The 23496-nt window shown below is 42.1% G+C and overlaps 1 protein-coding gene across 1 annotated transcript; it reads right to left on the bottom strand.

Annotated features, from left to right (window-relative positions):
• Positions 1-2304: 2304 nt before the first annotated feature.
• si:ch211-195b15.7 (synembryn-A) lies at positions 2305-23381 on the bottom strand. Its single transcript, XM_063471002.1, has 14 exons — positions 23278-23381; positions 22846-22944; positions 21993-22040; positions 21227-21244; positions 19700-19789; positions 18960-19516; positions 18477-18612; positions 16165-16353; positions 14091-14185; positions 13827-13977; positions 6776-6871; positions 6551-6695; positions 4133-4403; positions 2305-4047 (listed from the first exon to the last, which is right to left on the bottom strand). Exons 2-14 carry the CDS (start codon positions 22933-22935, stop codon positions 3900-3902), a joined length of 2034 nt encoding a protein of 677 aa, XP_063327072.1. The 5' UTR covers positions 22936-22944; positions 23278-23381; the 3' UTR covers positions 2305-3899.
• Between the last annotated feature and the right edge of the window lie 115 nt (positions 23382-23496).

A 23496-nucleotide genomic window follows, 5' to 3' on the forward strand; every position in this document is an offset into this window, starting at 1 on the left:
TCGTCTTTTGCTGGTTGTTCAGGTTGTCTGGCTGGATCCCAGCGTCGTGGACCAGAAATAGTTCACCGGCCTGGACCCGAATTAACGTCCCAGGTCTTTCACCTCTACCTGGAGAGGGCTGTTGACAGACTTCGGTGCTGGCTTCCCACGATGCCAGGATGCAGCAGTCAGACCTTTGGATTGGAGTCACAGAAACGTGTCTGTTGTTTCCATCGCTAAGCTCGAAGGACCAATTTAAATGACAGGGGATTTCTAAAAATCACCCCGCAGTTCTTCAGCTGAGACACCTGAGTTAGAAAACACAAACACTGCAGTTGTCTTTACTCGCGAGGACGGTCATAGAGCGCTCATACTCCAGACTCGCGCTGTATCACTGTCTGCGTTCTTTATTTATACAAGCTTGTGTGTGTACAAAGATGACAAAGTTATTCTAAGAACTCAGAGCTGAGGTTCCCCTTTTCTAAGTCTGTATGTTCCAGAACAGAGGAAGCTGTTAGTTGGTAAATAAGTTTAACACAAAAGTTATTAGGTGAAAAGTCACGTCGACATATGGTTTGCTTAGTGATCCATAAAAGAGCACATTTCATGTAGCTGATCACATTGGTGATCCACACTGGTGGTGGTCAGAGGGCCCGGTGGCGCCAGTGTCCGGCAGCCTCGCCTCTGTCAGTGCGCCCCAGGGTGGCTGTGGCTACAATGTAGCTTGCCATCACCAGTGTGTGAATGTGTGTGTGAATGGGTGGATGACTGGATGTGTAAAGCACTTTGGGGTCCTTAGGGACTAGTAAGGCGCTATACAAATACAGGCCATTTACCATTTACCATTATGTTCAATAATCTTTTAACAGAGCCCTTCCTATTTGCAATGGTGATGAATAGGTTGGCAGATGATGTAAGGCAGGAGTCTCCATAGACTATATGTAATTGACGCATAACATACATAATTTCCTTAATAATAATTAATAATAACTAATAAAGTATTCCAATTCTGAAACCTGGACAAGTGAAAGTATGCTACATTTTCATTTATCTTCTCTAAGAGGGGAGAAATAAAAGTCAGCAGAGCCAGACAGAATACTGGTGTGTGAGAATGATGATGAGAAGGGGACAGGTGTAACAGTCAAAGGAGTTTGCAAAGAAAAGTGTCTGGACTTCTTTAAGTTGCTTGAAGACGTTTCACCTCTCATCCGAGAAGCTTCTTCAGTTCTAAGGTCAAATGGCCGAGAGTCCCAGATTTAAACCCAGTGGGAGATCCCCCCAAAGAGGGACAAAGGACCCCCTGGTGATCCTCTAATCACATGAGCCAAGGTGTGAAAGCAGGTGTGGGACCTAATCAGTCAGGGTTTTGGGTGAGCTCATTGTGAAACCTGGCCCCACCTTGTCATGTGAATTCCTGAGGTCAGATGGCCCAGGATGTGAGTGGGCATTAAGGCGTCTGGGGAGGGAACTCAAAACTGGATTATAGATGGCAGACAGTTGGTGTCGTAAACCACCGCCTCTGTTCAAAGATGGTCGCTCACAGTGGACATAGATGGCCTCTTTCACTCCTCTTTCAAACCATCTGTCCTCTCAGGGTTTAAATCTGGGACTCTCGGCCATTTGACCTTAGAACTGAAGAAGCTTCTCGGATGAGAGGTGAAATGTCTTCAAGCAACTTAAAGAAGTCCAGATGCTTTTCTTTGCAAACTCCTTTGACTACGATGACCTGGATGACTGAGAACCTTCACAGACAGACAGGTGTAACAGCAAAGCTACAACAAGTAGTGGCAGTTATGGAAGATGAGTTTAAATTCCTGGTCTCCCATCCAAAGCAAGGGACTGTGCCCAAGAGAGGTGAAGGAGGGACGCAGGCATGCAGGGTTGAGTGGGTGGAGATGACATCAGGGGCATTCAGGACCTGCTACGATGTATGGTTTGGAGATTGTGACACTGACCAAAGGAGGTGCTGGAGGTGGAAGAGCTGAAGATATTAAAATTTTCGTTGAGAGTGATCAGGAGGGACAAAATCAGTATATCAGATGGACAGCTCAGGTTGAGCGGTTTGGTGACAAAGTAAGAGAAGCAAAACTGAGATTGTCTGGATATGTTCAAGGGAGGGATAGTGGATATATTGGACAAAGGATGCTTGAAGATCCATGCAGGAAGAAAAGAGAAAGCCTTCATAGGAGGTTAGGGATGTAGTGGATGTAGGAGCACAGGCAAAGGGTTTGTGTGACAGAAAAGTATGCTTGGGATTGGGTGGCATAAAGGGAGATGATCAACCCCTAAAGGGAACAGCCAAAAAAAAGACCAAGAAAGAAAAGAGACATGACAGCATTGTATATTTATACACTCATCATTGAGTACAGCTAATCTAAGATACTTCATGTGCCTTTTAGAATCCAAACAATACTTGAACTGTTAGGATGCAAGCCTTCTATAAATGGATCAGATGCTGCAGTTCTGCATGTGTACTAACTGTAATGATTTGTACAGTATTATAGGATGATACAGAAAACGCTTTCATTTTATAAGCTTACATTACACAATTTCCACATTCAATAACACATTACCATCTTCTATAAAAAAAACTATACTTTTACAAAGCTGCTAACAGGGTTACTATAAAATAGTAAAATACAGTAACATAGGAAACAAATTCAGCTCACTCGCCATCTAGTTAATAGTGACTGATACCTTCACTTTATGGATTATCTCTCTTTAACAATGATCTTCAACATAGATATGTGCAGTGTTGGGGAGTGCTGGCGAGTAATGGAATACATGTACCGGCGTTACGTATTTAAAATACAAAATATGAGTAAATGTGTTCCATTACAGTTACCGTTCAAAAGGTGATAATTAGAATGCAGTTACTTTGTTGAAATAAATGGATTACATGGCAGTCTTTTCCTGTTTCATATGTTAGGCCAGTGGTTCCCAAACTTTTTTTGCTGGGCCCCCCTTTGTTTTACAAGAAAAATGTTTGGCTTAGAATGAAGTTGGTTTGCAAACATATTCAGCTCTGCTTCATCTCCTGCTTTGCGTTTGTGTAGGCGCCCCGTGCTAGCAGTGTCCAAGCGTTTTGGGTTTTTTTCCCTTTTCATACCGTGCCCCCCCTGCAATGGCTCTGTGCCCCCCCTAGGGGGCAGGCCCCACACTTTGGGAAGCTCTGTGTTAGGCTATCCCCTCTCTAATACTCCAACAAAACACACAATAAGAGGCTCTAATGTAAGCGTCCTGTTAATGTTGGTGGCCTCAGCTACACAATGGACCTGGAGCCAGCGCAATCACCAATTTACATTTAGAGAAGAAAGGGACAGGTGAAATCTGACCGTGCAATACAAACTTTGTTTGCCAGCAACCAGTCTGCTCTCAGCATCAAAAGACTCCAACCTAAAGAAACATCTGTAAGTTCTTGTTAAAAAAAAAACCTAACATTAGCCTACTGCAGCTAGCTTGTTTTAGTTCTGGTATGTGCCACTTTAGTATCTTTGATGTACTATTGCTGTGTGATTTACTACTATTACTGAAGGCTACTCGTCACCAAGCTAACATTGTTAGCTGGCGTTAGCTGAGGTTAGTTCATAGACTGTTAGACTAGCTGGATAGCATTAACAACCTGCTAGCTGCAAATGTGCACTTCTGAATGCAGTCTATGAACTAACCCCAGCTAACAATGTTAGCTCATTGGCGAGTAGCCTTCAGTAATAGTACATTTACGTCGTTGTAAAAAGCATGACAATATTATGTAATCCAAAGTACATTACTCACATTGAGTAACTTAATGGAATACATTACAAACAACATTTTGGGGCATGTATCCTGTAATCTGTAGTGGAGTACATTTCAAAAGTAACCTTCCCAACACTGGATATATGTGTGTTAGCATCTCTGTCTCGCTCTGTGTTTACATCATCCTATTCCATCTGACTGTCTTTGCTCCCCTCTGGCATCAGATTCAATTCTTCCTCTTCCTCTTCTTCCAGCGTGCAGTCACTCATTTGGCCCCAAAGTGGAGCCAGTCTGCCCTCTGCTGTCACACCCATTGGCTGAATGATTTGGTCACTGGGTAAGAAACAGTATATACGTTATTATAAATGAAAGCTTCTCTTTAACCATACTGTCTGTTCTGCATTATTAACACACTCACCGTGACAGTCTGTTGATCATACTGATGAGGTGACGTGCCTCCTCTTCTTTCTCTTCGTCCGTCATGCCCTCCATTGGATCAGGCTGGTCTGCTTCTACCCGGCCAGTCACCAGGTTAATCTTGGCTTTGGCCTCTCGGTACTCTTCTGTGTCTGAGTCTGAGTCGCTGGAGTACTGGCTGTTACTAGAACTCATTCTTCCATTAAGCAGTCCCCGAGCTGCCAACAGCCCTGCAGCATTGCCATATCCAGTATATTTGACAAATCGGCTGACTGTGAAGGGGACACAGAAGAAAGTGTTTCCATATGAAATAATTTCCTACTGTGCAGTGAGTGTTTCCATGTATATTTCTGAAATGTGTTTTATCTTTTGTCATATTTCTTTCTTTCTTTTTAATTCACTTTCAATTAAAGTGTCCCCTTGTTTTGTGTTTCTTCTATTATTAATGTTTGGATTCCTGGCTCCTCTCCAGCCTTGTTAGTGTTTCTATTGGTTTTACCTGTGAGTGCCAACAATAAATCTGCCCTTTGAGCTACTTTCTTTATATTCGGTCCTGAACCTGCCCGCCGCTCAGCACATTGACAGTATGCTTTATTAGGTGTTAATAGGTATTAACAGAAGAGTGGAAGTGAAAGACATATGATTGAAAAATTAAAGTTATTACAATTTTCATGTTTTGGTTTGTATGTTTGTTTGTTTGTTTGCTTGTTTGTTCAGATCAGGATATCAGGGACAAGATTATAGACCTGCACACAGCTGGAATCGGATACAAGACCATTAGCAAGAAGCTTGGTGAGGAGGTAACAACTGCTGTTGCAATTAAATGGAAATGGGAGAAATATTAAAGACCATCAATTACCCTCAGTCTGATGCAAGAGCTTGCTCCATGAGAAAGTTGGTAGATTAGACCAAAAGTACTTAAGAGGAGTACCAAGGTCTTAGAGAAGACCTCGAGAAGATGTGAAGGGTGAAGGTAACAGTGGTCCCAGTGGTACTTGGAGCTAGGTGAGCGGCTCCAGCAGATCCCAGGAACAACATCGGAGATCTCTGTCCAGAAGAGCGCAGTCCTAAGAACAGCTAAGATACTGCACAGGACCCTCAGCCTCCCAGGCCTCTGGTAGAGGACACAAGCTTGAAGGATAGACCGCAGGGGTGAGAGGGGAATTAAAGAAAGAAAATATATATATCACAGTGGTAGGCATCCAAGAACAGGTCTCCAGTAAAAAGAGTTAGACATAACCAGGCCCCAGATGTTCCAGTACTCCATGAGCATCTGGCAGCACAAATGACCCAGCTGCTAATGGATGAGACTCCCAGAATGGCTAACTGAAGGCCGGACAGTCCTGATACCCAAGGACCCCCAGAAGGGACCGGTCCGATCCAACTACAATAACCTGCCTTAGTACCACATGGAAGCTCCTGTCAGGCACCATAGCGGCTAAGATGAACAGGCACATGGCTCTCAATACATAAGCAGGGCATAGAAAGGGACAGGCAGAAACACCAGAGGGGCCAAACATGAGCTGCTGGTAGACAGAGTAGTCGTCCTAGACTGCAATACCAGACTGAACTGTGCACTGCCTGGACTGACTACAAGACAACCTATGACTCAATGGCCCACACATGAATAAAGTTTATTTAGTTATTTATTTAATTTTGTACTTTTTTGATATTATTAGGATGATTTAAGTTTAACGAGTTAGTTCTGAGTTCATTCTTGCCTCTGAGTTTGCCCCTGAGACAATCAAGCACATAACAGCAGGGTGTAAGAAGCTAGCAGGCAGGGCATACATGGAAGGCCATAACCAAGTGGCTGGCATAGTATACAGAAACATCTGTGCCGAATATGGCCTGGAAGTCCTGAGGACAAAAGGGTGGTGGAGAATGGTCGAGCTAAGATCCTGTTGGACTTCCAGATACAGACGGACAAAATGGTGGTGGCTAACCAACCGGACATAGTGGTGGTAGACAGAAGAAAACAGCCGTAGTGATCGATGTAGCAGTTCAGAATGACAGTAATATCAGGAAGAAGAAACACAAGAAGCTGGAGAAGTACCAGGGGCTCTTCTTTTTTCCTAGAGAAGACACTTTCACCTGTCAGCCATTCCATACATAACTTCTTACATCTAATAGTATTGTCTGCTGTTATTGTACTGCTAATTTTAACATTTAACATGTTAACTGAGGCCTGTAAGATCTGAGATGTCGCTCCTTGGTTTTTCTGGAATTTCTCAGAGCTTGTCTGACCTTGGGGTAAATTGGATAGAATGTCAGCTCTTGGGAAGGATAATCTGCTCTAAGATTACTGCTGATGTTTGTTCTCCTTGGCACTGTGTTAACTCACACCTGACTGTATAGAGTGCTTTGAAAACTTGACTTTTCCCATCACTACAGTTAGTCTTGCAAACTGCAACTATACCATTTTCTTTGCAGAGCACAAACAGCAGTTCAGCAGCACAATCCTTCACATCTGTGTCAACGTGGGTCATTAGGCGGACCAGCTGGCCTCTGAGGGAGCTGTCCTGCTCAGGTCTGATGGCAACATCCCTCAGTGGAGGTAGGATCTATTCCAAATGTTGAGGTTAGATAAAAAATTGCTGATACAGTTTCCAATTTGTACTTCTTTTTTTTTTTTTTTCTTTACCTTTTGCCGTAAGTAGTGGCGCGTCTCCCTGTGTACCCGAGAACTCTCAGTCAGTAGATTCAGTACAGGTGTTAGTTTCTCCTTCAGCTTTTGGCCCTGTGTACAATTAAACAGCTTACATATGTCACTAAAGGTGAATAAAAACTAGGTAACACTATATAATAATATAGTGTTAATGGTGTGATAACACTATCAAGCAATAGTAAGGAATTAGTAAGTGCTTATCATCACCTCATCATCATTACCTTTATTTATAAAGCACTTTAAAACAACCACAGCTGACACACAGTGCTGTACATTGGAACTATAAAATCAAATTACATCAGATATCAATAAAAAACAAATAAAACAAAAGTAAAATAATTAATTAAATAACTAATTCAATTAAAAGAGAAACTAAGTCTCACTGAGGTTAAAAAGCCAAAGAACAAAAGTGGGTTTTAAGAAATGATTTAAAAGTGGACAGTGAAGGGGCCTCTCTAACGTGCAAGGGCAAATTATTCCATAATTTAGGAGCCATGATAGAGAAGGCCCCGCCCCCTCTGAGCTTCCTCCTGGATCTCGGTACCTCCAGGAGCAGCTGGTCAGCTGACCTGAGAGACCAACAGGGTGTGTGGGGATAAAGAAGATCAGAGAGGTAAGGCGGGGCAAGACTGTGAAAGCATTTAAAAACAAACATGAGAATTTTAAAATGAACTCTAAAAGACACAGGCACATGCAGAGAGGCTAGCACAGGGTTACATGCTCTTTTTTACGAGTTCCTGTTAGGAGTCATGCAGCTGCATTTTGAACCAGCTGCAGACGTGAGGGCAATGACTGACTGACCCCCGCATAGAGTGAGTTACAGTAGTCCAGGCGGGAAGAAATAAAAGCATGGATCACTGTTTCAAAGTGCTGCCTCGAAAGAAAAGATTTCACTGCTGCATGTTGCCTTAAATGATAAAAACTGGACTTTACCACTGCTCTGATCTGGCTGTCCAAATTAAAATCACTGTCCAACTTAAAACCAAGGTCGGGTTTAAAATAGACTTCCAGGGGTCCCAAATCAACAGAGGAGGACTCACAGGAACCACTGGGTCCAAACACCAACACTTCCGTTTTATTTTCATTCAAATTTAAATTCATCCTTTATAAAGCATTAGTCCTTCTCAGTGTATCATTTATAAACAGATATAAATGGGTTTTTTGAGACTACACGCCTTTGGAGCAGAGGATCGCAAGTTCGATTCCCGCCTGGGGCGTCTGTATCCAGTAAGGGTCCTAAGGCTAGACCCCCTATGCTAAGCGAGCCTACCGCAGACATGAGCGAGATAGATAAATATGAAGGCATGCCAGCTCGGACGTCGCCCGGATCAGCAAGGTCAGCATCAGGTGTTGAGGAACCAGGGCACCCTGACGAGAAGTGGGCTACTGGAACAAGAAGGCATTGGTGGGCAAGAGACGAAAACAGGGCGTTGTTGGAATTCTACTACTCAAGTAACCCTGGCAAAAGGGGTTACACGAATAGGATGAGTGACCTATGGATTCTTCAATACCCAACATCCACAATGACGGCGAAACAACTAGTAGCTCAGTGTTCCAACATTCGAAAGAAGGGACTGCTCTCACAGCCAGAGATTGACGAGGTACAACATAAATGCTACGGCAAGGAGTCAGGACGCCAGGTCAGGGGGGAGATATCATCACCCCCACCCGAGATTGGGTACATAGCCCCAAGTGCGATAGGAGAAGGATCGTTGAGTGCGAGAGGAACTGACCTGAAAGATAGGATCATGGCCAAGCTTGAAACCTGGATCCCCCGTAGCCGGTTACCAAGATTACGTGAAGTACCCTCAGAAGGTCTGCTAGATGATGTTAATGCAGCACTACGGACGATACCTACAACCACGATTACCGACACTAACAAGCTGATCTACAATACGGCAGCAGTGATCAGTGAGATGCTTGGCTACAAGTTGAACAGCCACAAGGGGCAGTACCCTCCATGGAGGAGGAGGCTAGAGGCTAAGATCAAGGTAGCACGGAGGGAAGTTAGCCAACTATCGGAGTTGCAGAAAGGCGCGATGAAGAAGGTGCCTAAGAAGTACAGGAAGCTGTCCATACCTGAGGCCTTGGAAACTGCCAAGCAAAGACTCACAGCCTTGGCCAGCCGCTCGAGGAGGTACACCAGAGAGATAGAAGGCAGGAGAATAAACCAGCTGTTCTCCACAGAACCAGCAAAGGTGTACTCTCAGTGGCAAGGGAACAATATGAGAACAACACCACCAAGGTTGGAGGCAGAACAATACCGGAAGAGCATTTGGGAGAAGGACGCAACCCATAACAGCAATGCTCAGTGGCTAGTGGATCTGAGGGCAGACCATAGCAACCTCCCTGAACAGGGTCCAGTAACCATCACAGTGGCAGATATCCAAGAAAGGGTCTCCAGTATGAAGAGTTGGACAGCACCAGGCCCTGACATGGTTCACGCCTACTGGCTGAAGAAGCTGACTGCACTCCACGAGCGCCTGGCAGCACAAATGAACCAGCTGCTAGTTGACGAGGCATCATAACGGCTAAGATGAACAGGCACATGGGTCAATACATGAGCGGGGCACAGAAAGGGATGGGCAAGAATACCAGAGGCGCAAAACACCAGCTACTGGCAGACCAAGCAGTCAGCCGAGGCTGCAGGACCAGGCTGACCAACCTATGCACTGCCTGGATTGATTACAAGAAGGCCTATGACTCAATGCCCCACAGCTGGATACTGGAATGCCTAGAACTATACAAGATCAACAGGACCCTAAGAGCCTTCATCAGGAACTCAATGGGGATGTGGCATACAACACTGGAGGCCAACCTCAAGCCCATAGCACAAGTCACCATCAAGTGCGGGATCTACCAAGGAGATGCTCTGTCCCCACTGCTGTTCTGCATAGGCCTGAACCCCCTCAGTGAGATCATTAACAAGACTGGCTACGGATACCGACTACGGAACGGAGCAGTTGTCAGGCACCTCCTGTACATGGATGACATCAAGCTGTATGCCAAGAGTGAACGAGACATCGATTCACTGATCCACACTACCAGGATATACAGCAATGACATCGGGATGTCATTCGGACTGGAGAAGTGTAGTCGGATGGTAACAAAGAGAGGGAAGGTAGTCAGAACTGAGGGGATTGAACTACCAGAAGGCAACATTGCAGACATAGAGGACAGTTACAAGTACCTGGGGATCCCACAGGCGAATGGGAACCATGAAGAGGCCTCTAGGAAAGCTGCAACCCCCAAGTACCTGCAGAGGGTCAGGCAAGTCCTGAGGAGTCAGCTGAACGGTAAGAACAAGATCCGGGCTATCAACACCTACGCCCTACCTGTGATCAGGTACCCTGCTGGGGTAATAGGCTGGCCAAAGGAGGAGATAGAAGCCACTGACATAAAGACAAGAAAGCTCCTGACCATGCATGGAGGGTTTCACCCCAAGTCCAGCACCCTGAGGCTGTACGCTAAGCGGAAGGAAGGAGGCCGGGGACTGGTGAGTGTTAGCACCACAGTCCAGGATGAGACAAGGAACATCCACGAATACATCACAAAGATGGCCCCAACCAACAGCGTGCTCAGTGAATACCTCAGGCAGCAGAAACCCAAGAAAGAGGAGGGAGACGAGGAACCATCATGGAAGGACAGGCCCCTGCACGGTATGTACCACCGGCAGATAGAGGAGGTGGCTGATATTCAGAAATCCTACCAGTGGCTGGACAAAGCTGGACTGAAAGACAGCACAGAGGCACTAATCATGGCAGCACAGGAACAAGCTCTGAGCACAAGATCCATAGAGGCTGGGGTCTATCACACCAGGCAAGACCCCAGGTGCAGGCTGTGTAAGATGCCCCTGAGACAATCCAGCACATAACAGCAGGGTGCAAGATGCTAGCAGGCAAGGCATACATGGAGCGCCGTAACCAAGTGGCCGGCATAGTGTACAGAAACATCTGTGCCGAGTATAACCTGGAAGTCCCGAGGTCAAAATGGGAGACGCCCCCAAGGGTGATAGAGAATGACCGAGCTAAGATCCTGTGGGACTTCCAGATACAGACGGACAAAATGGTGGTGGCTAACCAACCGGACATAGTGGTGGTAGACAAACAGAAGAAGATGGCCGTAGTGATCGATGAAGCAGTTCCCAATGACAGCAACATCAGGAAGAAGGAACACGAGAAGCTCAAGAAATACCAAGGGCTCAGAGAAGAGCTCGAGAGGATGTGGAGGGTGAAGGTGACGGTGATCCCAGTGGTAATCGGAGCACTAGGTGCAGTGACTCCCAAGCAAAGCAAGTGGCTCCAGCAGATCCCGGGAACAACATCGGAGATCTCTGTCCAGAAGAGCGCAGTCCTGGGAACAGCTAAGATACTGCGCAGGACCCTCAAGCTCCCAGGCCTCTGGTAGAGGACCCGAGCTTGAAGGATTAACCGCCCACAGGGGCGAGTGGGGAATTGTTTTTTTATTTTTTATAATGATTAATGACATGAGCTCATTGTTATTCAGTGTGTTAATAGATGTTTTATAAATATTATCTATAACAAAATATGTAGTTGTTAGGTTAGTATTTTGTGTGACCTCGTGTAAAGTGAGGACTATTTTTGCCTTATTTTTAAATGAAAATGAAAGTACCTCAAGATTCCAACAAGTCTCAGCTGTCTTCACAACAGAAAAATGACACAGATAAAGCACAAAGAGATACAAATTATACAAATATATATTGTCAGATGCAAACATGACCCACCTGAGGTTTGCAGAATACTGAAATGTAGAAAGGACCAGAGTCTGAATCAGTTTGTAAGAGGTGTTTAAGAGAGAAAGCTACACTGAGCTGGAGCCGCAGCAGTGAAACTTAAATATGCTACAACTTGTTCATTTAAGCTAAAATATGAATAAGGTTATTACAAATCAGTAGTGAAAATTTGACAGAGTTTCACAAACAGGTGTAAAAACCATAAACAAAGCGTTCATCTTATTAAACTGATAATGCAGGAAAATGTCTCTGGGATGTTTAAGAGTTCATTCCTGAGGTTCAACTTTCCTCTGGTTCGTGTTTTGTTAGCTAGTTTTAGTCGGACGTCAGGGTCCAGTTGCAAAGTGCTCCTGAATTAAGCAGAATAGTTAGGGTGTCTGAGCTCAGCTTAAATGAAAGAAGTAGTGGATGGTCTCTGTCTCGTTCTTCTCGGGGTAAGGATGTGATCAAGTTAAGAGGTGGTTCTCCATCATCAAGGAGAATTATCTGTGTCATGAGAATGTAATGGAAACTACTTTAATGACGTTTGGACTTGTTTGTGAAGCTCTGTCAGTTACTCACTACTGATTTTTGATAACTTTATTCATATTTTATTTTAAATGAATAAACTTCAGTATATTGAAGTTAAGCTACCTCTAGCTACGTCTCTTCAACTGCTTAGTGTATCTTTGTCGCTTAAAGCACTCTTAAAAACTCTGGTTCAGACTGCTGGATTATCTCAGATTATGGTGGATTATGTTTGCATCTGCAAATAAATATTTGTTTGTTCTTTATCTCTTCATTTTTCTGTTATGAAGATGAGCTGATACTTATTCAAGTCTTGAGTTACTTTAATTTTCATTTATAATTGCTTTATAAGGCAAAAGCATTCCTCACTTTAGATGAGGTCACACCAAATACCTACCTAACAGCTACTAACTGTCTGAAGTAACTGTGAAGTACACTATAGAGGCTGCATCCTCCTGAGGACCCGGCCTTCGCGGTCAACGTGGGCCGGGTCCTCCGAAGGCTGGGTAGGCTGGAAGTGAGTGACTGTGAAATTGGATGGTCTAGCCTTCAGATTTGTGTCACCGCTGTCTCGGTGGAGTTTAATAAACTCAACCGTCTGCTCCTTGCTATCTAAAATATAACAGGACACTGGAGTAAACTCTCGACCGTCTCACACTTCTGCGGCCTCAGGAGGATGCAGCCCATGAATTTGGACACCCCCTATGAAAGGAGTATTTATAAAACTCACAGGCACTGAGGTCATATCTTAGTCATTGTATATATAGATTTGCATTTAAATACTTTAACTATTTACTTAGACTTTATAACTGATGGCATTAACATGTTATATATGAGCCTGTTCATCAAGAATAAACTTTTGTAACATCTGTATTAATAAATTACAAACTGGGAAGGAGTAATGTTTTATAAATGATGATTTAAGCACTTACTAATACCTTACTAATGCTTAATAGTGCAACATTGTTTTACAAACAACTTTGCTCAAATTTGCCACCATGTCAAGTTTGATATTAACGTCTTTATATGAAGAACATTTTATTTTTCCAAACTCATCAGCATCATTCTTCTGCTCTGAAGCTGAGACGGGAATGACTTACAGTCATTCAATATGTAACAATCTTTGTTTGACAGTTAAAAAAACGAATCAAATGGAAACTGGCATAAAACACGGTGGCAGTAGCATAGCCACAAAGATGCATGTTCAATCTAGGACAACTTCATCCAACTCATCATTTTAGGAAGTAAACTAATCAATAATAATCAGTAAGCGATCCAATTTGGATCGCTTACTTTACCATAACCATGCCATAGGGATGACATAATTATGATGAAATAATAAAAATCCTTCACTGTCGAGCTGTTGTAGGCAAACAAAGATTCCTTGCAGGTATAAAATAAGAGATTAAGCTTCTGCTTTTCAGAATCATTTTGTTTTAAAATCAGTGAAGTAGATATTTTGTGTATCAGGAAAAATACCTACTTTGTATAATGGTTTAACCATTCTGTATTTAGGTTTTAGTAGATGATAAAAATTCTGGTAAGCCGTCTTTTCTGTAATCCTCGGTTATAGAAAAGAAGGCTTTTCTGGTATGGTTCAGTTAAGGTTTAATTATTTGTTACTTCAGGAAATCTTAAAGTTGATCCTGATTTTTCTTTTTCATCTGTAAAGCTCATCAGACAAAACATACCAGCACTGATATCCGTATCAGCCAAACTAACCTATGCAGTCACAACATGTGTTTCCTTCACCACATATTCACTTGCCCTGTTTAGCCGTCTGTTCATAAAGAGCAACAATTTGTGGACACAGTCCATGTTGACCCCCTCGCACTGATGGGATGCTTGGTCCACCTGGACAGACACCAGGACATCCAGACATGTCAGTGGCAATGCTGAGAGGACATTCACCGTGTGCCTGTGGACAGAAGTCATAACACTTTTTACATCAACTGTAAGAATGTCAATAATAACTCCAGTATCTATTATTTTAGCCAAAACCTTCTAAAGCTTCAGAAATAGTAGTCTGACCCTTGGAGTTCTTCTAATGTGTCTTCTCCTTCACATGACAGGAGCAGACAATGGCGCAGCACAGCCACTAGGTGTCGATAGAGGGCAGCATCTTCCTAAAACAGTTAAACGTCTATAAGATGCAAAATTTATAATAACTGGGCATTGGTCACACCTCCTCTCTGAACCTGGACCATGTGCATCATTTTTTCTATGTGCTAATCTAATGTTTTTTAATTGAAAAAAATGTTCCCTGCAATGAATTTGTTAAAATACTTTTATTATATCTTCCACTGGATTTACAGATAATATAGGACTGAAAATATTTCTTTTGTTTTGTTTTTAGCAGGCTTTATGTTCTTTCTGATTTTCCCCTTCTAATGACTGTAGCATGATGTTTTGCAGTAAACCAGGAGTAACAGACCTAGAGCAGCAAGACTTACTGCTAAATGGCACAAAGTTACAGTGAGATTGTTTGGGGAACATTCTCAAGTTTACTTTCACATTTGCTCTTAATATGTATATACTTTATTTATTTCGGACAGGTTTAGTCTATGTGATAAACAAGAAGAAAAAATGTATATTGAATTTGTAAAGGCCAACAGTTTCAAAGGGAACCATAGAGACAGAGCAGCAACACCTTTGTATTTTCTGTTTGTCAGTTATAGACGGCTTAAACAGAGTTTACTTGCCATAGTTAACACACTGTATGCTTTTGTTGCCTCTGCAAGAACTTTGAATAAACAACCCCTGATAATGTGAAAGTGACATCATCAGGCTTCAGTGTAGAACAACAAATTTCTATCTAAAGCCTGTTACAAGTTTTTTCGATGGCTGAAGCACAAATCACACAGCAGAAACGTAATTCTCACCACTCTAAATGCAGTTCTCAAATCAGTAACACGTTTCCACACACGCTGTCATTGTTTCTACACACGCTTCACTACCAAAGACATTTTTACTGTGTTGATGCACCTCTCACTTGAATCTCACAACACATTAAAACTGTGTGAGATATGTAACTGAAGTCATACCAGCTTAACAAGGTCGGCGTCAGGTGTTGAAGGACCAGGGACACTCTGACTATATTCTCAGATTGTGCATATTTCTCTGTTTTCTGATCCATATAGTTTCACAAGCATCAATTTTGTAAAGTTTCAAATAAATCCTTCACATTTCTTTTTTTTTCTGAACAATTTTTAACCCACATTAGCACTATTTTCAAAGTCAATAAGGCTTTAACAAAAGGAAAAAGCAACTCAGTATCAACGTCCTGAAATGGTGGTAAAAGGTTTTACACAAGGTTGAAATGATTGACTGACTTTACACGTTTTGACATACGTGAAAAAGATCTTGATTTTTTGGTCGTCTTTTGCACAGATGAGTCTGCATTGGGAAAAATGCCGTAACTGTTTTAAAATTTGTATAAAGAGTGGTGAGAATTACATTCCTGCTGTGGACAAATCAATCAAGAAAAACTGTAAAGAGTAGATGTGTAATACTCTGGAAATATATATAAATAAGCTCAATGAAAGATTACTGAACTACATTACAGGAAGGCAGAGTTGACAGACTCAGGAAACCTTGTTCAACTTTTGAACAAGGTTGGAGATTTGGGGCTGACTGGGCTCAACTTATGTTGAACTGCTGATCAGTTAAATATGATTCAGTTCCAGCCTGCTGCCTTGGTCTACCTCCCTGACCAAACTGAAGCTCTGCTACTGGACGTTCAAAGCTTATTTATCAGTGACGGCAAAAGAAAAGAATACAACACGTGCCCCTGATCAACTTATTTTTTTGGCATGGCTTTCAGTAAATGTTTTGAGTGATTTGCAAATCAACTAACAGCAAAGTAAATGGCAGCAATAATAATGTATTACACATTTTTTAAAATCCCATTAAGAGACAAAACTTAGATATTGGTCACCTCTGAAAAAAAAATATAGGATTACCTTAAAGTGGACACTGGTATTGTAAACAAAATAATTTAGTGATAATACCTGAACAAACATTTAGATGTTAGCAATGTGATGTTAGTTTCTTTGATTTAGTTATTAAGCTCCAGCTAAATTGGAGGACTCCCCCAGCTAATCACCTCATCAGGCTCCTGCCTGTGGAACATGTGAGTGATGTTGAAGAGTGTCTTGAGGATCTCAATGACCTTCTGGGACACCTCCATGGAAATGGGAGCTTGTTTACTGTCGGTAAGCACCTCATATTCCACGCCCCAGCTCACAGCCAGACACTGTTCCAAGGCTTTGGTCAGCACTGACACTCCCCGCTCCTGACAACAACAAACAAACCACTGAGCTTTAAGGCAGATGTGAAGCACAGTTCTTTGACACACTTTTGATTCAGGAGACCAGAAAACGTGCATTTCTGGTTTGTCCTGATCAGCATATGAGGCCTATAAGGGCTTGGAGGCGGTGTGATCACTGTCTGTTTGTCTAATTGTGTAGACTTTGTAGGTTTAGTTATGATGAAGAAATACTTAATCAAATCTTAATTTTATTATTCCTAAGATTTTAATGTGGCAACAATCTACAGTCAGCTGACAAGCGCAACATCCACTGCTCTGTCACTCTATTGTAAAATGATATCTAAATAAGATGCTAAAAAGCTTTGGTCCACTTTCAGTATAACTGGAATATTAAATGGCTCCTGTAAATTAACAGTATCATATCTAACAATGGGACATTTTGAGAGACTTCATGGGCGTTTATCAATATGCGTACTTGCGTTCTCGTGTACTCGTGATACATCATCAGTCGGAGACCAAGTACTGTTCCAATTCGAAGTACGCATCAAGCCGAGAACGCGAAAAAGTCCCGGATGTGTTCTCGATCCGCCCGTTTCATCGAGCATGCATCGGTGTGGACTTGGTACAGCTATATATCCCAGAATGCATTTCGTCCAAAACTCAACAGCGGACTCCCGGCACATCGTTTTCAACCCCCCCGCCCCCCCGCTCGCGGACGTCTCACTACTCAGGTTGAAGAAACTCCAGCAGCTGTCTATAGTATTGGCCGTTTATCAATGCCCAAGTACGCGAGTACGTACTCGCGTTCTCGGTGAGTACGTACCCGCCGAGAACGCGAGCACGGACTCGTGGGCCGTTTCTCAATTCTCAAGTACGCGAGCACGGACTCGTGATTTGTACAGTCGGAACACCAGCGTAGTTTTTACTGCCGTCCCCTCTTAATGTAACTGTGAGTAACATGTTATGAAGCTTAACTTTAATCACAGCCAAACCAGTTTACTCAGGAACAAATAAAACACTGAAATAAACCAAACATTAACATTTAGAAGTGATCTACGTGACTTATATATCATTGTTAACCTCAGTAGTGAAACCTCTATTAATAAAAATAGTGTACATGTACATACGTGTACATACCTTAATAAAAACAAGCAGGTGAGATGTTAGAACGCTTTTATTTCTATTCTAGTGGACACTCAATACTATAGACAGCTGCTGGAGTTTCTTTAACCTGAGTAGTGAGAAGTCCGCGAGCGGTTTGGGGGGGGGGTTGGAAACGATGTGCCGGGAGTCCGCTGTTGAGTTTTGGACGAAATGCATTCTGGGATATTTAGCTGTCCCAAGTCTACACCGATGCATGCTCGATAAAACGGGCGGATCGAGAACACATCCGGGACTTTTTCGCGTTCTCGGCGTGATGCGTACTTCGAATTGGAACAGTACTTGGTCTCCGACTGATGACGTATCACGAGTACACGAGAACGCAAGTACGCACAAGTACGCATATTGATAAACGCCCATTGAGTGTCCACTAGAATAGAAATAAAAGCGTTCTAACATCTCACCTGCTTGTTTTTATTGAGGTATGTACACGTATGTACACGTACACTATTTTTATTAATAGAGGTTTCACTACTGAGGTTAAAAATGATATATAAGTCACTTAGATCACTTCTAAATGTTAATGTTTGGTTTATTTCAGTGTTTTATTTGTTCCTGAGTAAACCGGTTTGGCTGTGATTAAAGTTAAGCTTCATAACATGTTACTCACAGTTAAATTAAGAGGGGACGGCAGTAAAAACTCCAGACCTGTGACATCATCACGTACGCTGGTGTTCCAATTGTACATATCGCGAGTCCGTGCTCGCGTTCTCGGCGGGTACGTACTCACCGAGAACGCGAGTACGTACTCGCGTACTTGGGCACTGATAAACGGCCCATGTGTTTGAAGCAACCATGGTCACTTTTGATTGTCCAACACGAAAAGCCTGTCACAGATGTCCCTCGTCAACTCATAGCTTGTTGCTCATAAATGAATACCATATACACCCAGGATAAAGAAAGTGTGACTGCATTTAGTTTCTCAAGATCACAGAAAGCAATAGATCTCATGTAATTCCATCCTTGATAGGTTAGAAATCATTTACCTGTTGCAGCTGCAGCCTGAGTTCAGGTCTTAGGGCTGTCAGTAAGAAGAGTAGCCTCAGCTTGTAAAAGTGGCAGCTGAGTGGCACTTTACTCCAGATCTCCTCCTTCAGACTCTCCCACAAACCTTGCAATAGCCTTTCATGAATATAGGAATCACATTTTCAGGCAAGCAGTTGAGCTGATTAGCGTCACATCCTTGTATATAAAGAATAAACAGTATTTTTCAGTATAACTAGAAAAATATAGTTGCAAAAACTAAATGATTTAGGAGAAAATAACTGACAGCCAAGAATGGTTTTCATGTGAGTATTCTGACATTGCATCCTGTAAAATGTCTCAAATGTATCATTCTGATGTTTTTGTTTGCCTTCATTTGACATTTTTATAGAGACTTTATTGCTAATTGTTTTCTTAGCAGAGAATGAAACTTGTAGCTTGGAACGCAACTTTATGACCAAGTCGACACATTTTAAAAATGTCACCTTAGCGCACTGGCTCTCTCCTGTGCCCGGGGGCTGTTGTAGATGACATTACACAAGACTTTCAAGGCTTCCTTCCTGCACACCTCTCCATCCTCCTCCTTCTCTTGTTCCTCACTGTTATCTTGTTGGGTGTCTTTTTTGCCACGGGTGAGCGTCACATGCTCTCCATCATGTTTCTGCTGATAGCAGTGATTCACTGAACCACGTGTGGCTGGAGAGACAGCTCCTTCAGCAAGAACAGAAAATGAAACCACAGAGCACCCAGACGGGGCAGTGCCAGCTTCTGCACCCTGCTCACAACTACTCACAGCTCTAATATGGGTCGTGCTGCATGATCTGCCCACGTGATCTTCAGCGTCCTTATTTTCTTGCTGTATGCATGTCTGTGGTATGACGATGCCTCCCATGTGTGCTAATGTGAGAAGGGCGCTATCAGTGACCATGTGCCCCAGGGCCCTATGGTCACGGGACAGGATACGCAGTGTGTGCAGGCAAACTCGTAAAACCGCCGGCTGTAGCTGACTACCAATGAAGCACAACAGGGCTGCAGACAGATCCTGAAAAAGTAGTCAGGGGGGAGATGTTACAGTGAAGAAGGTTTAGAATGACGAACTGCAAGGAGAAAAGACAAAGAATGCAAAATGTGCAAATACAGGGATCAGTGTGGCAGATTTGTGTTAGCATACATAGGTACATGTAGCCATGAGAGTAGACACACAGGTATATGATCACTGGCCTACCTGCCGGAGCAGAAGCTCTGCATTCTCATCATCTGAGTCAACGTCAGAGTCGGAAGCAGGAGCACAGTCCCTGAATTTTTTCTTCCTGAACTAATTAACCAAGAGAGAGAAACAGCACTAATAACTGCAAAGTCTGTTTAATGCAACACAAGAAACTCAGCATGTTTTATAGTTTGAACATTCATTCAGGCTTCATCTGAGATTCACTGTTGAGGGAGCAGTGCTGACTGAGTGATGATTATGACATGGCTGTATAATAATAAAGACAAGTACACATGACCACTTTTTTATTCATGCTGTATTTGGATATTTACATCCTCTTCACTTATATCCTGCAGCACTTGCACTACAGTACTACACTAAAGTTATAATACCAAAAAGCACTGAAGTACTCAAGACAAATACCACATCCTTTTATTGTGGTAGTTGTATGTAAGTTTAGAACATTTTAGATGGTTTCACTGAAAACTACAAGATCATTTAAGCAAACATCTCGATGACATTAATTTGCAGCGTACGGAGAGTGTAGAGGAAAAAGCAAAGTTTGTGCAGCTCTAGCATGTCTGCACAGTGAAGGTCAGTGCTGCTAATGCTTAGTCATGAGGTGTTCAAGCAGCTTTGAGAACATGCTGCTCTAAATATAATTAGCAATCGGTTTTGGACTCACATGCACACACTGGTATTATTTTGGATTACTGTTATACCGAGTCAGCACTCTCTCACTCACTCTCTCTGTCTCTCTATCTAATTATAATTAACTTTAAAGGTGCTTTATTCACATGAGAGTTCCTAAAAACAATATTGTCAAAACGTCAAAATATAATTTTTTGAAGCTTAATAAATGTTAGAGGTATGTTGATATATACTCGTGTGGTAGTAGTATACTAGTGATGTATAATACAGTGCTGCTTGATCAGGGTGTGTTTGAAAGGAGCCAGTTAGTCTCAGCACCAGCTGACATAGAGGACTCTTTGGGGGAAAGCAAGGAGGCTGGATTTAAGGTGATTTTAAAAAATGAAGTGCTTTCTTTTGAACTAGAATTATCAGTGGGTATATGCCTGGTTGGTGGTTTGCACTGTGCATACTGCATGTAGAGGGAACCCCATGCTCGACTACCATACAGTGCAATGGCCAATATATTTTAATTGGAATCTGGAAGTTTTAAAATTTCTCCCTAATAGTATTTGTTGCATTCACTCCCATGTTTTATTTTTATTTCTTGATGGTGATACAAAGGTAGATACAGTCCACACTGTGTTTAGTGATTTGATTACTTAGAGTGAACTGGACTTTGTTTATTGCCATCAGGAGAAAGTTTCTTTTTACATACTGACTGTCAGAGCCTTATCCTAACAGCATTTTCCTACCACGTCTAGTCAGAAATATTGCAACCCTTCACAAACTCCTTGTATCTAGATAAAGAAATCAGTTTGTTTGCGTCCAGTTTTAAGATCATCAACATGCGTATCCTATCAATCTTCTATCTAGTGTACATGTTTGCTAATTTAAAAAATCAATGCACCAAACCTCTTCCAGTTGTTGCTGCTGCAGCCAGATAGTCCATGAACAGTGACAGAAATACATGTAAAAAGTAGAATTGATATTTAAGCAACAGATGAAGACTGAGATGGAGGAGGACAGCAGGAGCAGGACAGATGGAAAGAAGTTCATTTGAGATGGAACTGTTAATCATTCAGGTTCAAATTTTACCTTTATTAACTGAAGTTTATCAATCTTTATTAAACTTCAGTTCATAAAAATTGAGGGCTGCTAAAACGTGAGGATGAAAAACAAACTGAAAATAATAAAGAGGAACTTTGTCAAAGGGTACACAACAGACCAGAATTCCCAGCAGTCAATAGTCTGGTTTTTTGCCCTTTTCTTGTTTTTTACTTTGGCAGCAGAACCCCTCACAGAAACAGCAAGAGAAATTCAAGCAAACTGAAAATCTGCCCAGCAAAAATAATCCAAGAAGAATTTTTTGTCTATTCCAGTTCATCTAACATATTCCTAAGCCTCTGTTTGCTGGTGGGTTGGGATAATCACTGAGCACTTGGAAAATCATGTGGACAGATGGACAAACTTTTCTAAAAACAAATAGCAAAGAATCAAAATACTCCAGTGAATCCAGGTTGCAGCACATAATGTCTAGACTGCTATAAGCATGCTTTACATTATACATTTAGAGATCATGCTAAGAGTCAAAACACAACTGACAGGGTACTGACATGAGAGTGGCTGAAGGCCATGGCAAAGGACATATAGACGAAAAGAAGAAACACACAAAGCTGACCTTTCGCCTCTCCTGTGCCTCAGTGTTGAAAAAGAAGCACTCTGCATACTGTGGAGAAATGAAAGAACACAAGCAGTTAGGAAAATGGAGAAAAGCTAGGTCACAGATTTGCACTGACAAAGTGTCCTAGAATATAGGAACATCAATCAAACTGCGATTTGATAATGGCAGTGCCAATATTTTAAGGATATTCATTTTTCATATAATTTCTTGTTCATTCATATTCATTTTTTTCTTTCTTTTTTTAGAGAATAGCAGGTTCACAACATAGATAGATATATAGATAATACATACTTTTAATGATGACATACACTATTAAAAGAGCAATTGGAAAAATTGAACCAGAATTCCTTCAGCAATGCAGCATCATACAGGTGGATCCTGCTGGAGGCAGAGCAAAAATAGGGACTAAGGTGTTGGCTCTGGCTCAAAGACCGGAGCTAGCGAGGCCACTCAGACACAGAAACATGATCGAGGAAGGCCAACATGGGCACCATGACAGGAACTAGAGGGGTCAGCTCTGGTTCTGGACTAGCCAGACCAGGAAAACTGGCTGCTGTGACAATCAACACTGACTCAGTCTCTGGGAAAACCACTGGAAGCCACCAGATTCTAAATTTGTGCAACGTCCAATTTATAATGCTAACTAATTGTGCCTAATATATTAATGCAAAGTCACTTTTTAAATAAGAAGAAATCTGATTTTTTGCTGAAGTACTGTAATGATTATATGATGATAAGTAATATTTAAAATTTTTAGCTTACAGTGTCGAAGGTACAGAAAAACTGTTTGCATTGTTGCATAAATAAATACTTCTATAGCAACACAGTAACTGTAACAAAGACTAGTGACCTGTGTGTTGTAGCTGTTGAGCAGAAGCTGCACGCTGTCCTGGTCTCTGCGGACGATGCTCTCAATAATCCTCTCTATGTCTGGAACCATGCTTCAAGCCTAAGCACAGAAAAGGATGAAATCAAAGCCAAATGCAAAGACAACTAAAAGACAATCAGAAAGGACAGAAATTTATCACCAAAATATGTTTCACATAAAAAGTATTTTAATGAACTAACTTAATTCAAATATTATCTGAGATAAAGTACAATCATTAAAGCACATGTCAAATTTGACAGAACAATATCTATTAAAAAATTCAGTGCTTGCATAAATACATTTGCACAATAACCATATACTGGATTTTCTTTTTTTGTTGTATCTATGAAGTGCTGAACAACACTGAAGTTTCCTCTTAGTTTTACAACAGTAACCAAGACATGTTTCACTCACCTGCTGGTGTAATAAAGAGAAGTACACACAACCACTGGCAGCTTCTTATCACCGAAGAAACCTTTGAAGCAGCTAATCTTCTTTCTCTTCTCTCTGTCCTGACCCCACCCCTACTTTCTATAAGCTTTGGATTTACCGTACTACAGCCACACAGCACACTGATGAACTGTGTCATTCTCTCTCTACTACACGCTTACACCCTACAGTTTGGTCTTCCCA

This window comes from Pelmatolapia mariae, linkage group LG4 (genome assembly GCF_036321145.2).
Source record: "Pelmatolapia mariae isolate MD_Pm_ZW linkage group LG4, Pm_UMD_F_2, whole genome shotgun sequence".
Taxonomy (NCBI): Eukaryota; Metazoa; Chordata; class Actinopteri; order Cichliformes; family Cichlidae; genus Pelmatolapia; species Pelmatolapia mariae.